The following is a 17,241-nucleotide window of genomic DNA, read 5'->3' as shown; positions in this document are numbered from 1 at the left end:
TGCTATGCCACTGTATTAAATTCAGTACCTGCTTTGGGCATTTGTCATGTCAGTGTAAAAACTGATTCGCGACAGATTTTACACAAAAAAGGAAATAAAGACTGAACTATTTATCAATTGTACTAAACTGTTAGCAGCAGTAAGTGATTAAATTGTTAACTGACACACTGATAAACAAGCAATATAAGGGACGGATAACTGTCAATTGTCCATTATCCATTTGTGATTGAGATTTGCTCCTTACCTGCATACCGCAAAGCCGAACTCCAAGTGATGCAGAGGTACTTGCAGCACATTTAGCCATCTGCTTGCTACGTTTTTCAGCTGATGCATCATCCCCATGTTGCCTGGTACCCATTTTTAGGTCCAGAACACATGGATGTACAAACTGAGAAGTTATATTTTCCAGCAACAGAAAGCACTGTTTACAGCTATCTAATTTAACTGCCTCATCAGGACTACTATTTCGCTGTACTTTCATCCTGAAAAAGCATCAGTTATGAAGTACACAAAATACTGGCATTTATGAACTTACTAAACTACAGAACCTAGTGGCTTAGGCAAAGTTTTAATTTGTTTTATAAATATTAATACAAGTACATTTTGCTGAAAGTCAGAACCCTCATCATAGCCATCCCTGATGTATCCATGCAACTAAAGCATGCTATGGACTACGTACAGTTCCAATAAGAAAATACACTAGCTACATTTTATTATAATTTTTGTGATAATTATATGCCAATGCATTCAGCAAAAATGTGTTACTAAAACTAAATAATAATAATAATAGGGCTCAAATATAACAAAACATGTGAGAATTCAATTGTTGCTAAGTTTCTTAAATGTGATTGTCCAAAGCATTGTAGTCGAGATGGCGTAAGAAGATCCCACAGCTTGCAACAATGTTGCCAGCTTTGAACCATGAAGTACAAATGGCTGCAGGTGAAAACAGTATTAGCTGACCACAACATTATTGCATCTAACAGTGAGGGCACTTCAGTCAGTTTATTGTGAGTTTTTATTATAATATTTCATGAGGACACATTGAAACACTTGATAGTATATGCACAGCTGTCTGATATCATTCACAGTGTGATGTGTTTTCCTTAGTCACTACTGCACTAGTTTACTGTAACGTCATGGCATTTTTCCAGTGACGGTGATGTGAGGCCAATGCAATAATATCGTGCCCAGGTTGTATAGAGATGTGACAGCACTGAGGCATTGCCATAAAGGCATTTACAAAATCACATTACTTGACTGGTTGAGGCAGGCGCACGAAGCTGCCGTACCCAGCCCTTTGCACCCATCAAGGATCCACTAATGCTGATTCAAATGTAGTACAGCAAGAGAGATTCTAACAGATTTAGTACACAAAAAGGTTCCCACATTTTGGGAGATATGCAGTCATTCAACTGTTCCACAGAAAAGGAGACAAAAGAAATGTTAATAGCTGCACAGACACGTAATTTTCTCCAGTTGCATACGAGATACCCCATAAAAAATGACAGAATATAATCTAAAGTCACATAAATCAGCACGTACCAAACAAGTTTTGAAAAGGATGTTATGCACAAAAAAACCTTCATCATTACAACTTAAAGTTCAATAAATTGCTAGAAAGTGTTGATTAAATGTTGGCACAACTCATCCCAAATTGAACCACTCTATGGCATGTGCAAGGTGCACTCCCATCACAAAGAGCAGAGATCTTGCATGTGCACCAAGCTCAAAAATCATTTCAATAGCAAAGATGGTGCATTTGTGGACAGTATTCTTACTTATTATGAAACCTGACTACATCATGTCGAGCCAGCTACAAAGGGTCAAAGCATGCATTGGAAACACCCTAAATCAACTTTCCATAAGAAATTCAAAATGCAACCATTAGCTGATAAGGTTCTGTTAACAATTTTTTGGACTTCCCATGGTACAGTTTTCTTTGACTTTTTAGAGGAGCAATGCAGTGTCATACTCTGTACTACTCAGACATGAGTAAAAACAAACTCACGCAACACTGAAGTGGAACTGCCAGAGTTGGCAGAGGAAACATGTGACGCTTCTTCTAGATAATGCTCAACCTCAAAAGTTGCAACAGATCCTGGAAATTTTAGATGAAACGATTTGGGATCTGCTGCCTCATCACCCTTACAGCCCTAGACTTTTCAACAATGCCAGAAAATAATGAAAAAGATTTCCCACAGACAGAGGCAGAAAATTATTAAAGCACAAAACACTCAAAAACAACACAACAATTAGTAAAGATGCAATTACAGCAGGATTATTGAAATGAACAGAACCAAAGATGAGACATCTAAAGAACAGTGCAGATTCCAAAAAGATTCACTCTAACTATACAGTACATAAAAAGGGGAACAAAAAAAAAATATCAAAAATTAAGGAGATGTGTCACTGCCTTTATACAGTAAGTAACTGATGGGAGTACTTAAATATGCCTTTCAACACTAATCATAATACTTATTACATTTACGTGATCACTCACTTTAACACATCATCTCTCTTCCTCTTCGTTGGTCGTTGGTCCTCTCGGAAACTTGGACTATACTTTTTATCCAGCTTTATGGAACTGGTTGCTTGCATCACACCTGCAATACAAGCAATACGAACTCTGGTTATGACACTATCACAGTTTCTGTGTTTGCCTATCATATTGTGCATATGAACCGCAATACATTTCACCCCATAAATGTTTAGCAGCTTGTTATGGAAATGTGTCAGATCTCAGCCTTCAGAACTGAACTCATAGTACTGCACTAATTTAATAAGTGCCAACTCATCACATTTGTACAACTAGACCAGAATGATTTTGAATGTAAACTAAATGGAAAGCTGCCTTTTAACAAAAAAATATTTTAATAAAAAAAACATGAATTTAAAATTTAAGCTCTTGACAATTCTCTAAAAATACCTTTAAAAATTAATTCAAGCTCCTAAGGTAAGTGTTAACATATATCTAGCATGCATCATTTTAAGCCCTGTGAGATGAGGCTGGATGACACTACTGAGTCTACTGTTTTGCTATGGAAAACTGGGTGCACAAAATGTGGGATAATCTTGAATCACCTGTCTCCCGTAATTTGGATTCACATGCCCTATTAGATTAGCAACAATTATCAGCTATGACTTGAACACTATCTCTCTCTCTCACTCACTCTTGTGGTTGTGTGTGTGTGTGTGTGTGTGTGTGTGTCACAATTCTGTAAACTGATCCACAAAATCACACATATGTAAAACACAACTACGTCAAAACTAAAGATCCTGTTTTAAACACACACAGAATGGGTTTGACTCAATGGGAAGAATTTGAAACCATGGTAATCAAGAAACATGATTATGTTGTGACAGTGCCACGATATTTAAAAGTGCCGCTACGTCAGTACGCAAACACGGCGATAGAGGCGCTCTGCAACTCGGCTGAGCGCGGGAGCACCACCTAGCTATGAACAGCGCCAGCCGCATGTCACGGCACGGGACGGCAGTCGAATGACAGATACGGAGTTGGTAGCATGTAAGCCGCTATTGTTTCCACGTTTGTTTATCCACGCAATTTATTAGTGATTAAAGGTTATAACACTTTTTGGCGACGAGGTCGGATATTTTTTTTCCTGCGTTGTGGAATTGTGTTTTCGTGTCGGGGCAGACATAGAACAGCTTCTGCAAGCGCTCATTGAACAACAAACACAGCTGACGGCTGCTATTCAGGTGTTGTCAACGTTGCTTACTCATTGCCTATCTTCCTCTTCTCCGCCTCCATTCCCTCCTTACGACGAGGCCGCTGAAGACTGGGAGGATTATGAGAAGCGTTTGCGGCAACACTTCTTAGCTTTCGGCGTTGTTGACGCTCCTATGTGTAAGTCGTTATTTCTATCTCGGATTTCCCCATGGATCTATCAGCTGCTATCTCAGTTAGCCCGTCTGCGGGAACCTGCCTCTCTGTCCTTCCAAGAAATGTGTGACTTATTGTCTAACTATTACCGGAAAAACACCCACGTCATTGCCGCCCGCATGGAATTCTACCAGTGTCGTAAACAGCCCCATCCATCTTACCGGGCTTGGGCGACGGAACAACACGGTCTGAGTAGGAAATGTCAGTTTGTCACGGACACTCATCATGAGTCTTATGCTGATTCAATGGTTAGGGACGCTATTCTACGGCTGGCTCCTGATAAAGAAGTTCGGCAACGTGCCTTACAACTGCCAAAACCGTCGTTGTCGGAAGTTCTAAGCATCGCTCAATCTTTTGAAGTGTCGCTCGCTGCTGGTGCGCAAATAGACACGTGGTGTGATGTAGGCACTGTACAGACCACTTTCGACACAGACAATTTGCCTGTTTCACAGGGGAACGACGATGTGGTGGCGGTTCACTCGCGTCAACAACGTCGCGTTGGGCCGCCACGCTCGCAGCATAAACAGCAACCACAGAAGCAGGTTCGTTCCGCACTTCCTTCTTGTCCACGTTGCTTCGTGCAGAATGACAGGGCCGCGTGTCCAAAACGTTGGGCCACGTGTAATTCATGTACAAAAAAAGGCCACATTGCTTCTGTGTGTCAGTCCCCTAAAGTTCCTGTCGATGAGGACGAGGCATCGGACATGGATGTTAACTGTGTGCTTTCTCAAACAAATAAGTTGTTTGTTACTGTTCGTGTTCTGGATAAAGACATTCGCATGCAAGTGGACACTGGCTCTACAGTCACTCTCATTAATTCTCGCACGTATTTGGAGTTGGGCTCCCCTCCCTTGTCTCCAGTTATGCGAAATCTGCGAACTTATAATAAGCAGAAAATTCCTATCGTTGGCCAGTTTGATGCTTCCACTGCCTACAAGTCTGTTGTTAGGTCCCTCACGTTTTATGTGGTGGATCATGCAGGCACTGAAAACCTGTTTGGTTATGATGCTTTCCAGTTGTTCGGGTTCTCCATTGATGATGATGTGCACCTCATATCTGAGGATATTCCGTATCAACAGCTGGATGGATTGTGTTCTGAATTCTCGTCCGTGTTCTCTGCTGGTCTGGGTCGTGCCAAGGATTTTGAAGCCCACATTACTCTTAAACCTACAGCTCGCCCTAAGTTTTTCCAGGCACGCCCTATTCCGATGGCGATGCGTGCAACTGTCAAGGCTGAGATAGACAGGTTAACAGCTTCAGGGATTCTCCTTCCTGTTACCTCCAGCAAATGGGCATTGCCAATCGTGGTGGTTTCTAAACCAAACGGGAGTCTGCGATTGTTTGGTGATTTTAAAGCCACTGTCAACGCTCAGAGCCTCATTGACACTTACCCTCTTCCCCGTCCTGAGGAGTTATTTACCAAGCTCGCTGGGGGCCAGTACTTTTCCAAACTTGACTTATCGAAGGCGTACCATCAGTTGCCGTTGGATGCGTCTTCCAAGGAATTTCTCGTCATCAACACTCCTTGTGGGTTGTTTCAATACCAGCGGTTAGCATTTGGCGTCGCTAGCGCGCCAGCCATTTTTCAGCAGTTTTTGGAACAGCTCACAGCTTCCGTGCCTGGCTGCATCAACTACCTGGATGACATTGTTGTCACGGGGGCCTCCACTGAGGAGTAGCTTCGCAATTTGCGTTCCCTGTTTCGGGTTCTGCATTCAGCTGGGTTGAAGTGCAATCTGGACAAGTCACAGTTCTTCCAACCCTCCATTGTGTATCTTGGTTTCCACTTGTCCCGTGAGGGTATACTTCCTCTACGTCATCACGTTGTGGCCATTACCGCTCTACCCCGGCCGTCTATGGTCAAAGAACTTCAGGCATTTCTAGGCAAGATTACGTATTATCACAAATTCATTCCATCTGCGGCGGCGGTGGCTCATCCTCTGCATCAGCTGTTACGCAAAAACGTCCCTTTCTGTTGGTCCGACAAGTGTGAGCAGGCTTTTGTCCGCCTGAAGGCTCATTTGCAGTCGGCGCCTTGTCTTGCCACATTCCGTATGGGTCAGCACTTGGTTCTGGCGACTGACGCGTCACAGTATGGCCTAGGGGCTGTTCTCGCCCATCGGTATGAGGAGGGGTCGGAACGACCCATCGCCTATGCTTCCAAGACCCTCAACGATGCCCAACGGCGTTACTCTCAAATCAAAAAGGAGGCACTCGCTATCATTTATGCTCTAAAAAATGTTCAGTGTTTTTTTGTATGGTTCTAAGTTTCACCTCATCACCGACCACAAGCCGCTGGTCTCTCTGTTCAGCCCCTCGGCGTCGCTTCCGGATAAGGCAGGTCACTGCCTGCAACGTTGGGCCTTATACTTGTCTCGTTTTCACTATGAGATTCACTATCGCCCCACGGCCCAGCACGCCAACGCTGACGCGTTGTCACGTTTGCCGATGGGCCCCGACCCGGTTTTCAATCGAGATGAACTACTCTGTTTCCACATTGATGAGGAAGAACATCGTGCGGTCGAGGGTTTTCCACTTACAGGTTCGCAGGTCGCGTCGGCTACTGCGCAGGACCCAGTCCTGCGTCAGGTGATCGGTTTTGTTCAACGGGGTTGGCCGGACAGGACCAAGGGCCGGGCATCGGATCCCCTTCGCAACTATCATGCCTTGCGCCTTCGTCTGTCTGTTCGTGAGGGTGTTGTTCTTCTGGCCACGGATGGCACATCTCCACGGGTTGTGGTGCCAGCCTCTCTTCGCAAAGATGTTCTCAAACTACTGCATGAAGGCCATTGGGGGATTTCTCGGACTAAGTCCCTGGCCCGCAGGCACGTTTACTGGCTCGGTATTGATTCGGACATCACCCACATGGTCGCTGCATGTGGTCAGTGTGCTCAACAACTGGCTGCACCCCGAACAATGCCCTCTCCGTGGCCTGATCCAGCGCAGCCATGGGAACGGGTGCACGCTGACTTTGCCGGCCCCTTCCTCGGCACTTATTGGCTACTGTTGATTGATGCCTTCTCGAAGTTTCCGTTTGTTGTTCGATGTCCGTCGCCCACCACTGCGGCGACGACGCTGGCTTTGTCCAAAATCTTTGAGCTAGAAGGTCTTCCATCCACGATCGTCACGGACAATGGCCCTCAGTTCTCTTCGCAGGCCTTCCGTGATTTTTGTACTGGACAAGGGATTCATCATGTTACAGCACCGCCCTTCCATCCGCAATCGAATGGGGAGGTCGAGCGCCTTGTCCGCACTTTCAAAAGCCAGGTGAAAAAATTCCTTAGTGATTTTTCCACAGATGACGCTCTGTTGCAATTGCTGAGTTTTTATCGCTTCATGCCTCTGGGTGATCGCAGCCCTGCTGAACTCTTTCATGGCCACCAACCGCGCACTCTACTGCACCTGCTTCACCCTGTCAGGCCTTGAACTGTGTCCCCTAGTGCGGGAAAATACTCGGTGGGCGCCAACGTGTGGGTACAAGGGTATGGATCTCGACCTAAATGGATTCAAGGGGTGGTCAAGGCTCTTCGCGGCCGCCGGCTTTGTGAAATACGTACGGCCGACGGCATGGTTGTTCGTCATTACGACCAGATGCGCCCACGAGTGGTGGCCACGCCGGTGCCACCGCCCCTTCTTTCGCCTCCACCAGCCCAAGAAGCCAGTCCTGTCGCTGCTGCCGATCTTCCGTGCGTGTTGCTGCAGCCGACGTCGCTACCGCTTCCGAGTACGCCGGAACCGGCCCCAGTTGCGACGCCGCCTTCTCCGGGACCCATCTCGTTGGAGCACACCCCCAGGTCCACGACACCTATGGATGCTGCTCTGGAGTTTTCGCCCATCATCTTGTCCAGGAGGCACGTTCCACGCGCAAGCTTCCGTCCTGGACACTTTCGACTATACTCTCGTGTTTCTCCGCGGGATCTTCTCGGGGCCTCCCAAGGGGCCATGGATGTCTCCGCACTGTCCGTGTCTCAAAGGAAGTGAGTGTTTTTTTTTTTTTTTTTTTTTTTTTCCAAGGGTGAATAGTGTTGTGACAGTGCCACGATATTTAAAAGTGCCGCTACGTCAGTACGCGAACACGGCGATAGAGGCACTTCGCAACTCGGCTGAGCGCGGGAGCGCCACCTAGCTATGAACGGTGCCGGCCGCATGTCACGGCATGGCACGGCAGTTGAATGACAGATACGGAGTTGGTAGCATGTAACCCGCTATTGTTTCCACGTTTGTTTATCCACGCAATTTATTAGTGATTAAAGGTTATAACAGATTAACAACAAACTGTGAATCTTGTGATTTGGAAATGGAGGGGTCCTTTCATTACAGTAATTTTTTTTGAGTCATCAGTCTTCTGACTGGTTGATGCGGTCCAGCACGATTTCCTTTCCTGTGCCAACCTGTTCATTTCAGAGTAGCACTTGCAACCTACATTCCCAATTATTTGCTGGATGTATTTCAACCTTTGTCTTCCTCTACAGTTTTTGCCCTTTATAGCTCCATCTAGCACCATTACAGCCATAGAGAAACAATGACAGGGGAAGAGAAAATATGGCAAGGAAAGGGGAAAAAGGGAATACACTTTATTGGGGTAAACAAAGAACAAAAGTAAAAGAGTGGCCAGAAAAACTACATCAAACAAGTTTCTGACATAGCTACAGTTATCATCAATCCAAAGTTTGGTTTGAACACCACACCGCATCAAACTTTGAACAGACTTAGCCAGCCAGCTCAACATGACCACCGAACCACAATTCAAACGGCCATTCACAAATGTTGCCAGAAGTGAAAGAACTGATATGTGGCAGACAAAAGTTCTATGACTGAGTGGGGATCAAACCCCAGACCTTTGGATCTGTAGTCTCTCATCTAACCACTGAGGCATAGATTACTTTGACCTTTTAATGCATCTATCAGTCATCAAAAAAATCTGGGGTAAAATGAAGAAGCACAAGAAATTATGTAAATAAAAACATAATGAGGAAACAGGAGAGTAAACGTGTCAAAATACTTTAATTGTGTGATTAGTAACACAGCAGTGTTACAGAAAAGCATTATACACCAGTATAAAATATTGGGGAGTCAACATACAGAGTTAGTTTTGAAAATGGAAGATGGGAAAAAAACAAAAACTGAAATGATGGCATGGCCGAGTGAAAAAACGAGGCAGCAGCACTGGAAAAATTAGGAAAGTGCATACTGGGTATGAATAAATTGAGTTGAGTATTCCGACGATTAATATAACTGGCACACCTATTGAATATAAAAGACACATGTTGAAATTTACAGAATTTTATGTTTTCCCAAATGGAAATGCAGACAATTAATATATTTCAAGTACTTCAATTCCTACATTTGTGATGATGTTTTGCATGGCCAATGAGAAGTTGTGTGGCTCTTAAGGAGGTTGATGATTAGAGTGTAGAAAGTTGTGAACCATTTGATTGTGAACTGATATGTCACAAATGTGTTTTACTATGCATTATCCTATTCAGGAATTTCCTAAATGGTAGTGCAGTTGTAGTAAAAGAAAACAGATCAAAACTTCTACCATGGAATGTCTATCAAGGTTTTCATTTCTTTCTCATGATTGTGAGCACATTATACATTTATTAATATTAAGATAATGTATGAGAACTACAAAAACAATGTATGTTTCAACTAGTCACATGGTACACATAAGAAAACATGAAGCATAAATTTCAACTATCAAATTATCCTTTAAAGGGTGGTTAATTTGATTTCCTTTTTCTTCCCTTTCTTTGCAGCTGTACAAACTGGAAATCTCTTGTTGAAGATAAAGATTTCAGTATTCTTGTTAAGAGATCTGTCACAAATAATATCTAATTTTGATGAATGAGACATTACTTGCAGCCTGAGTTTACAATTACTTCCGAGAATTCTGTTTGAAACAAATACAACTCCATACAAAAATTAAATTCAGTGAATGTCAATGAAATGAATGGAAATTTAATATTAGACGCAAATACTGAGGCAAAACTTCGCTATCAAGTAAGTGATATGTACTCCTATCTACTGTAGTAGTATATGAAACAAACTAGGAAAGAAATAGGCATTTCAGAGGTTGAAAAGAAGCAATAAATGTAATAATTGGCAACATCAGTCTTGTTTTTATTTTATGTTATAATTAATATGAGCATACCTCAACATAATTTCATTTAAGAGATGGCATTGGCTTCCATGGGGGGAAAAAAATCTTTAGATACAGAACTTAAAAGTCTGAGGCTGATAAATCTGTCACACTCCCATGCAAGCCACCTGAGCCAGCATCACATACAAACCCTCATTTTCATTGTCAGGGTGGAGACCGACCCAATGGCAGGGGCAGACAGACAGACATTTCACTCACAGGCGACCGCACATGGCCCCGCCTGGCTTCTCTATTGGTCCTGTCTTCTCTTCGGTCCTTGATACAACAGGGAGAAATCGAGGTTTGTTGGCATATTGCATTGTGGAAAACAACACTTTCTTCCAAAACAATCATCACTTGTTAGAGAAATTATTGCATACTCAGCATAGAAGAATAATCTACACTTCGTGTGATTTCCTCAGTAATGCAAATGCAGAGCAAGCAGCAATTTATTTCATCTGAACTTCATGTTACTTATTTTTTGTGACCTCATACTTTAAAGCAGCGGCTAACTGCTCTGTATTATTGTATGTTACATACAGATTTACATAATGTTAACAGGAGTGGGCAGTTAATGCCTACGGTAATGCAAAGGGAAAGTATTGTGTTCTTATTTGGAATGAATTTTCATATTTAAAATTTCTGTGATTTTGCTGACCAGGTCAAGTGGATGCTGATATATTTCTTCCAATCTTCCAATAAATTTGATTGTGGGTGATACATTAGCAATTCTAATCTAAATAAATCAATGGGTCAGACTTTAATGACTATCAGACTATTAAAAATGAAAGATTAAAAACTGAATAAAAAAATGAAATAAAAAGAAGTAAAAACATATGGCTGCCATATCTTCACAGTGAATATAGTGTCATCAGAATGATTACTAAGAGTAAAGTATGTCATGCTATTTTTGAGTAGTAGTTCAATGGACGTTTGACTGAAATTATAAATAATGAAAAACTAGCATGCGTGGGTGAAAAATCATTTTTTGAGGGCTTTACATTGCAAATGGAGCAGTTATACAAGTAATAATATCATCAACTGAAAGGTTGATTTGACCACCAGCTTTTTCCTAGCCAGGGTTCGATTGGACACTGAAGGTCGTGTGCCTTTGTTTTCAACCTGTGAACTGGCTTGATATTCCAACATGGACTTCCCATTGCTTGATTTTACCAACAATTTAGCTTGGCATCTGAACCATGGCATAACTTCATTTTTCCATCTGCACAGAGCACTGGGAAAGGGAAATGTTATGTTGATTTTTACAGTGGGGGAAAAAACCATGCAGACTAAATAGGAATCAAACAGCAGGCATCTGGATTTGTGGCATGAGGCCCAATCAGTGTCAGCATAAGGTTCCATGCAAGATAAAAATAATACATAACATTTTAGTGTTGCACAGTGTAAGTCAGTTCATGTGTACCATGAAGTTCAGGTTTTACTTACTCTACAAATACAAAAACTGACGTAAGGGGAAAAAACAACTGCAAAGAAGTTCTTTGCATTTCTTATAAGTGAAACTAAATCACTGTCTATGACAGCTGAGTGTGTATACAGACTCGGGTAAAAAGTATACTGTGATCTCTATATAAAGTGTGGTTTTCCAAGCAACTCCCTCATTTAAAACAACTTTTTACTGGAGTACCATTTCCTAATGCAATTTCCACATAATATGCATACTAAATCAATTAAGAGAAGAGATATTGTAAACAGGGCCAATGTAACTTACACATAAAAATATTCAAAGAATGTGACATATTGAGAAGCATTGTGTATGGCATAGAAGAAATAATGAAAATCATGTTAATGGATTCTTCCACCTGTGCTTGGTAGAACAATTCCATATTTATCAATGAAAAATATGAACTATGGATGCTCTACAGAATTAATTTATTTTGTCAATTAATTTTTTGCTTTTCAAGATCATCATCCTACTACACCTATCATCAAAGATTAGAAGTGAACAGCTTTGAAAAAATATTTTTCAAAGTTTATCACTAGTATAAATTAATGGTGTATAACATTTGCAGTTTCTGTTTCCCATTGATAAAAATTGAACATGTCATACAAATGATAAATTTTTAAAACAATCTTTGATTTCATTCACAGATTACAGGATAAAAAGACTGACTATTGGTGAGTTACACAAAGTGTTAAATGCTAGTCTTGATGAAAACTAAGCAAAAATTAACTTAATAAAAATTTTAGTCCTAAATATTTCAGCTAAGAAAAAGACACCTAAAATAGGCAAGTTTTCAGGTCAATAATTTGAACATATGTTACCTGAACTGTAATGTGCAGGCTTTTCAACTACTGCAAGTTCTGAAAATGCAATGTATGGTATGCCAATTCATGAGAAAAATCTTTCCTGGAGGCTGTAAATGTTCCACTGTTACTTAACAGAAGTACTTCAATGATATGAAATCAGAAGTCATTTGTAAAATTTTACACTCTTATGTCAGTAATTCATATTATCAAATGAGATGCTATGTGATACATGTGTGAGGTGAAAGTGTGAGCACAGAGCAACTTTGAACACTTAGATTAACGAAGACAAAAAGCGCCCAACATCAATAGGTGCATTCTTTAATACCCTTTATGAAAATATGTGCCCTACAACTATGTTTCTTTCCACTGAAACAAACTTCCAAACCTTCCACAGACAATCAAATCAATTCACATATGCAAAAAAATTTTCTAAAATTGTTTTTAAATACATTCAATCAAAATTTCTACAACAGACTGTCACTTACTGGTGTATTAATATGACTGTAAAATCATGAAATTCTGTGTTTGAAATATTCTGAAGGGAAAGTGGCTAATCTTCATATTTCTATAAGAATTTGTAGCTCTGGATGTTGAAGCTTTCACATTAATATCTAGGAATTTATATCAGTATTACAAGTAATGTCCATTATGTAACCAAAAGATTCTGTCTTGTTAGAAAAATAGTGTAATGTTTAATAAATCAAAATGAATTCAAATGAGACTTGTAGGAATATACTAAGATCACTTGAAGAAAAAGACATCTGGATACTGCAAGCCAATTTGTAGCACTGCAAGAGACTATGCTGATGTCTGTAATAGGTTAATATCTGAACAAATATTGAAAGATTCCTTACAACCTTCACCTAATTTAGTGAATTTGAAGAATAAATCTGAAACTATTCTGCACACAAAGAAATTTTCTTATCATTTCAATGTGTTTTGACAATTCAGACAGTACAATAATGTCTATCACTTTTATTAAGCACCATGGAATAAATTTCCAAAGCTGACAAGACACAAAAGTCTGTGCTAAACAAGCTGTTCACTTATTAGCGACTTCAAGTTCTTCTAACAAGTGCATGCTATGTTTCAAACTTTTAACAAGCCTGTCCACCGATACCCCCTCACAGTTCATATTCTGGTCTGCACATATATATTACAGCTGAAATGATTAAAAAAGGCCTTACTGTTGCTCTATGTATTTTGCAGTCAAACACTCCGCTACACATTTCCCCTCACACTTAGAAACATATAAACATCATCAAAATTACAAGCTGATTAAAATTAGGCCAACCTCACCTAATTGGCTTGTAATACATGGAAAAATTTATCTTCCATACCATTCGAACACTGCTCACCTTTGTACTTAGGGACAAACATCTGGATATCATGTGGTATGTTCTGATAAAAATCCAGTTCTCTTGGGTTCAGTGGCTTGCAAATTGTACTCTGATTCAGCAGCAGCAGCCTTGTGTGTCCTCCAACCTTTTTCAGAATTTAAAAGCTATGTAAATGACAAGTATGTCTGATTTATTACATATGAGAATACTGGATAAAATCATAGGTGAGTAGTAGTTTATTCATATGTATGTCAAGAATTTACAACATGACAAACAAAAATTTTCCACAAAATTTCATTACGTTATTATTTTAGTACAATAAACTAAATTATATGTGGCAATTGGGGACTTGAAAATTATGGATCATTAAATTCCATGGATAGTCTGCAATTAAAATACACAGCACTGTATTAAGGTTGTTCCAAATCAAAAATTAATTACAATATCATAATTAAAACTACTTAACCAACATTTAAATAAATGCTTCTTTAATCATCATCATGTTACGTGTGAAAATACAGTAGGCCTACTTACAAAGAATACAGTACAATCCAATTTCACATTAGATTGCACTACTTTGAAACAAAATAGTATTGAACTGATTTCTTCCTCAGTGAGGTAGTTCATCTTTCACGTATTGCACTATGAATTTTATGCATCACCAACTTGACAGAAAGGGGAGCATCGTCTTACTGTCCCATGTAGTCCAGTAACCCTTCGGTCCATTGAAGTGCTGATGTGTGACTGATTACTGTTTATAGAATTAGATGTTATGATCTTCAATCACTGTTATTCTCCTCCTCAGATGTCCCTTGTACTCGCTTAACAATAGCATTGTCACTCAGCATCTCATGACTGGCTATTTGGTCAATGTCAAATTACTTAGAAATACGTCCTTTGTTAATAGTTTCACACCCTGAAGTACTTTATGAAAGAGAAGCTAATATTGCTAATGAGCAGTCTTCTTCACCATCATAATTTCTTGTTTCATCAATTTTAGGATTAATATTTCCTTGTGACTTGGCTATGGTTATTTGTTTTATCTTTTGCCTTCAACACTTTATAAACTGTATTTTATAAATACCATCTATCAAGAACATTTCTGGTTGGATGAGATTGTGCATTATCCAGTAACCATAAAGCCAATTTAAGTTGACCCTTCAACATTAAATGTTCTTGCACCTGTGGCACAAAGCAATTATGGAATCATGTTTGAAGTATTGTGCAGTTTGCCCAGGCTCCTTTCTGGGGAAAATAATGAAGAAGTAAATTGTGTATTTTTTAAAATTTGAAACTGCAATTTTTAGCTTTCCTATTATACCAACCCTGACCTTATAAGTTCCCACACAACACACCACAGTTATCCTTTACTTGCTTTTTTTTTTACAACAGGCGTACTATGTTCTGTCTTTAAAGCTAAAGTCTTTGTTGGTAGACACTTTCAAAACAACCTGGTGTTAACCACAATATATAGTTGCTCCAGCTCTAAATTTTCTCATGTTATAAACTCCTGGAAATCATTACAAAATTCGGAAGCAGCCTTATTTTCTCCTCGCAACTTTTCTCCTTGGACAGCAATCTCTTAGATACCATGATGGTGATTAAATTTTATAACCAGCCAGAAGATGCATTAAAATTTCCTTCACTCCTCAAGGTTTCGAAAAAGAGAGAGAGAGAGAGAGAGAGAGAGAGAGAGAGAGAAACTGGACCTATTTGGAACATACTGGGCCAGATACTTGTTTGTCCTCCCATACCAATACTATCTTCTTCAAGTTTGAGTATAATTTCCAGTTCCTGCTGTATAGTTAATACAACATAGTACCTGTTCATGCCACATAACAAGTTGGTGGCATGAATACCAAGCAGTATGGGACAAACTGAATCACTCAGGCTTCTGTTGGTGCTCTTCAAGCTGAGGTATAGTGTTATCCTCTGTTGCTTTGATTCTGTTAGTTCCTGAAACTGAACCCACTCCATTTGTGGAATGAGACCTGATGCTTACCTCTAACAAAAGAAATATGAGACATTTGGATATTCACATTCAAATCAAAGTGACCTGTGAATAATGGCACTAAAGTCTGGAACCCAGTAAGAAAGAATGTTCATGATGAAGAACAAACAGAACACCTACCAGTTTTTATGGATGAATTAGTCTGTTCATTTGACACATTCTGGAAAGCTGACCAGAATGCCACAACCAATGACAGCAGTGAACAATTCAGGAAACAGTTGACAATCATTTAAAAATGTATGTAGCAATTTTGTAAAGAAGTGCAAACAAGAACATCAAAGTATGCAGGTATATCCTTTAATATTTTGGAATGACATAATGAAGGATATTCTTAATGAGCCTGGCTACGGATGGTGAAATATGAGCTGCTTACACCACACACACGAATGAACTTCTCAGTGGAATGGCAGCAAGTTTGTTCAAATCAAAAATATATGGCAACTGTCTTTTGGGATGGAATTGGCCTATCACTTGTTGTTTTTACATCTTCAGCTACACGGATACTCTGCAAACCACTGTACAGTGTGTGGCGGAGGATACCTGTACGACTACTGGTCATATCTTTTCCTGTTCCACTCACGGATAGAGTAAGAGAAAAAAAGACTGTCAATATGCTTCTGTATGAGACCTTGTTTCTCATATCTTATCTTCATGGTCCCTATGCGCAATGTATGCTGGCAGCAGCAGAAGTCTTCGGCAGTCAGCTTCAAATGCCGGTTCTCTAAATTTTCTCAATATTATTTATCGATAAGAACATCGCCTTCCCTCCAAGGATTCCCATTTGAGTTCTTGAAATATTTAGGTAACACTTACATGTTGTTTGAACCTAGTGATAACAAATCTAGCAGCACGCCTCTGAATTGCTTCGAGATCTTCCTTCAATCCGACCTAGCCAGATCCCAAACAATCAAACAGTACTCAAGAATAGGTTGCACCAGTGTCCTATATGTGGTCTCCTTTACAGGTGAACCACTCCTTCCTAAAATTCTCCCAATAAACCGAAGTTGACCATTCACCTTCCCTAGCACAGTTCTCATGTGCTAATTTTGTCTCATATCGCTTTGCAAAATTATACCCAGATATTTGAACAACAATGACTGTGTCAAGCTGGAAACTGTATCTGAACATTACAGGTTTGATCTTCCTACTCATCTGCATTAACTTACATTTTTCCACATTTACAGCTAGCTGTCATTCGTCAAACCAACTGAAAATTTTGTCTAAGTTGTCTCGTAACTCCCTACAGTCACTAAATTTCGACACCTTACCATACACCACTGCATCATCAGCAAATAACTGCAGACTGCTGCCCATCCTGTCTGCCCCTGCCAAATCCTTTATGTATATAGACAACAATAACAATCCTATCACAATTCCCTGGATCACTCCTGAAGATACCCTTGTCTCTGATGAACTCTCAACATCGAGGACAATATGGAAATCTTTGAGCCACTCACATATCTGTGATCTTATTCCATATGCTCGTACCTTTATTAACAGCCTGCAATGGGACACTGTGTGAAATGCTTTCCAGAAATCTAGAAATATGGAATATACAAACCAAGGATGCAGC

The 17,241-nt window shown here is 40.2% G+C and overlaps 1 protein-coding gene across 3 annotated transcripts in view; it reads right to left on the bottom strand.

Annotated features, from left to right (window-relative positions):
* The window catches only part of LOC126252956 (inositol hexakisphosphate kinase 2-like), a 113,664-nt gene that overhangs the window by 37,419 nt on the left and 59,004 nt on the right, over positions 1–17,241 (bottom strand). For all 3 annotated transcript variants that reach the window (XM_049953970.1, XM_049953972.1, XM_049953969.1), the window contains exons 3-5: positions 13,676–13,802; positions 2,504–2,606; positions 245–482 (exon numbers count right to left, since the gene is read on the bottom strand). In XM_049953970.1, the coding sequence (XP_049809927.1) occupies positions 245–482; positions 2,504–2,606; positions 13,676–13,802 (468 nt within the window). The remainder of the gene's footprint in view (positions 1–244; positions 483–2,503; positions 2,607–13,675; positions 13,803–17,241) is intronic.

This window comes from Schistocerca nitens, chromosome 4 (genome assembly GCF_023898315.1).
Source record: "Schistocerca nitens isolate TAMUIC-IGC-003100 chromosome 4, iqSchNite1.1, whole genome shotgun sequence".
NCBI classification, from domain to species: Eukaryota; Metazoa; Arthropoda; class Insecta; order Orthoptera; family Acrididae; genus Schistocerca; species Schistocerca nitens.
This window is presented reverse-complemented; position numbering and strand designations above follow the sequence as displayed.